The sequence below is a fragment of the Tenebrio molitor genome, chromosome 1 (genome assembly GCF_963966145.1).
Source record: "Tenebrio molitor chromosome 1, icTenMoli1.1, whole genome shotgun sequence".
Lineage (NCBI taxonomy): Eukaryota > Metazoa > Arthropoda > Insecta > Coleoptera > Tenebrionidae > Tenebrio > Tenebrio molitor.
The window spans coordinates 25,619,507-25,622,129 of NC_091046.1; the positions used below are offsets into that span (position 1 = coordinate 25,619,507).

Genomic DNA, 2,623 nt, shown 5'->3' on the forward strand with positions numbered 1-2,623 from the left:
CAAAATTTGTCATTTATTTCAAAAAAAAAAAAATAGAATTTTTTGGCGATAGTGAGTCAACGCAAGGTTTGTCGATGAATTTATAAATCGATGATGGTAACTATTAATTTTTTAGTTAGGTACAGTTTTTACTAATTACGTTTTTATGCAGACTGATTCACATAACTTTCCGATCCTAACGAAATTTAATGCAGCCAGTAATACGTTATTCAGTTAAAGTTCGTCCAGCGAGAGATTTGGAGATTTTAAATTGTAGAAATATGTGCAGAAATATAAAGCCCTAATTAATGCTTTAATTTTTTTTCAAACCCAGCTTTTAAGGTTAGTTTTATATTTAACTATCAAACTCAGTTGGAAAAGGCTATATTTAGGTACCTAAAATAATAATAATTAAAGAGAAGAAAAGAACAACAAACACAAGAAGATGAATACAGATTTCAATGATTTCATTAAAGTTTTCTAATCGCTTTTCCATTTGTCAAACTGTGAATTTATTTTTATTCTTAGGTATGTAACTGTTGTTTATTTAAGTGGCTTCGAAAATGTCTACAGCCAAAGAAAACGAATGATAAAAATTTTTAGGTGAGCCAAAAAGTGAAAAATCAAAGAGGTTTTTCTTCCATGTGACAAGCTTCTTCGGATGGGAGAGAGAAGAACCTGGTAGTGGTATAGTATTTTTACCCTTAATAGAAATATTGACTGAAATCATAAATCACACCAATCCACTTACAGGTAGGTACTTACATTTTACAGTTACGAAACCGGTCATCTTTGCCCCTTGAGTGTCATCAAATATTTGGCTGAGGTTATTTAACACCCCACCATAAATTACCAGATGGGGTGCTTTAAGATCTGTTTCTTTGTTGGTGTGATTTATGATTTTAGTCAATATTTTTATTAGGGGTAAAAATACTATAAGTAAGTCATATTTTTTTTTACGTCAAGAGTGAAACTTTCCGAAGAATTCATTTTGCTTAACTCGTTTGCTTTATGTGACGCATTATAGATTCTTTAGATCTTTAGAATATTAAAATGTTTAGATAGGGTCCGATTTAATAGAGCTCTATTAAAATTTTATCATTTTACTCATTTAAATTTGGCGCCGCATCCTTAATATTAAAATCCCTACAACAATAATTTTCATCTGTCATTCTGTCAAATTGTCACAGAAATAAAATTAAATACCCCACAGCAATCATTCACGTTTTGTTTTAAGGCATTACGTTCCTAATTTGTAAACAAAACTTGTGTTAAAATTTATGCTCGTTTCCTTAATCCGAAGAAATTTATAATACATTAACAGGTAATTTACTTACGTGGCAGTACAAAGTTCTTTTAAGCGCCATTGGCAATTAAGATAAATGCAAAATGGCGTAAACCATAGCTAGCAGCGATTGTAGTGATTGTGAATGTTTATATGGCTGTCATTAATAAGTGATATTTTTTATATAATACATATTATATTTTTTTATAACATGACATTAGATTTCCAAGCTGGTGCAATACTAATCATTGCAGTCGTTGCCGTATTCTTCATAGTTGTGCTGGGTAATTTTTCTTTTGTGAAATTACACTGATTTCATTTGATGTTTCATCTTTTTCCAGGGTGGTACATAGTTTGGAAATTTATACTTAGCCAATTTACATTCATAAGAGAACTTTTCAAAAGTGCACCTGAAAATTCAAGTGTAAACGAATTAAAATCTGCTAGAAGTAAGACTAGGAAAATCCGTAAAGAATAATATAATCAACATGAACATTCGTTGTGCAAAACCTGAAGACTTGATGAACATGCAACATTGTAACTTACTCTGCTTACCGGAGAACTACCAAATGAAATATTACTTTTACCATGGATTAAGTTGGCCTCAACTTAGCTATGTAGCAGAAGATGAAAAAGGAAATATAGTAGGATACGTACTGGCTAAAATGGAGGAAGACAATGAAGATTTGAAACATGGACATATTACATCATTAGCTGTCAAAAGATCCCACCGGCGCTTAGGTTTGGCACAAAAATTAATGGATCAAGCATCAGAAGCTATGGTGGAGTGCTTCGATGCTAAATATGTGTCTCTTCATGTTAGAAAAAGTAATCGTGCTGCTTTAAATTTATATAAGAACTCACTTAAATTTGAGACTGTTGAAATTGAACCTAAATATTATGCAGATGGTGAGGATGCTTATTCAATGAGAAGGGATTTATCTGAATTTGCAAAAAAGATGAAAAACAGGAGTGATGAAAAGGTTGAGGAATAAAATCAAATGTCATTGGTTTTCACAGTAATGTATTTATAAAATACCTCTCTTCTTTTATGACCTTTGTTAAGCAACATTTTAATAAATTCATTGTTGCCAATAGTTTTTTTATTATCAAAAAACTTACTGCAATAAATACCTAAATGGCTTGCATTTGTTGTGAAATGTGACAAGGTTTACTGTAATCAAAAAGTGGGATGAAACCAAAAGTAATTCAAATTTATTGAAGTAATTAATATGTATATACAAAACGGTGAATAGTTTAGATAAGTATCTAACTGAAAATTGCTGAACTAGATGCATGTATGTATATAACAAAAAAAGAAAAACAGCTGTTATAAAGAAAACCCATTACAATTTTTAG

General features: G+C 30.6%; 1 protein-coding gene across 2 annotated transcripts; it reads left to right on the forward strand.

Moving 5' to 3' along the window:
- Positions 1-1,142: 1,142 nt before the first annotated feature.
- vnc (GNAT family N-acetyltransferase vnc) lies at positions 1,143-2,359 on the forward strand. 2 transcript variants are annotated; one of them, XM_069056255.1, is made up of 2 exons: positions 1,143-1,303; positions 1,606-2,359. In XM_069056255.1, the coding sequence occupies exon 2, from the start codon at positions 1,753-1,755 to the stop codon at positions 2,257-2,259; it is 507 nt and encodes a 168-aa protein (XP_068912356.1). In that variant the 5' UTR covers positions 1,143-1,303; positions 1,606-1,752; the 3' UTR covers positions 2,260-2,359. The 2 variants fall into 2 exon arrangements, with proteins under 2 accessions (XP_068912356.1, XP_068912363.1); XM_069056262.1 differs by lacking the exon at positions 1,143-1,303 and adding an exon at positions 1,324-1,548.
- The last annotated feature ends 264 nt before the right edge of the window (positions 2,360-2,623 follow it).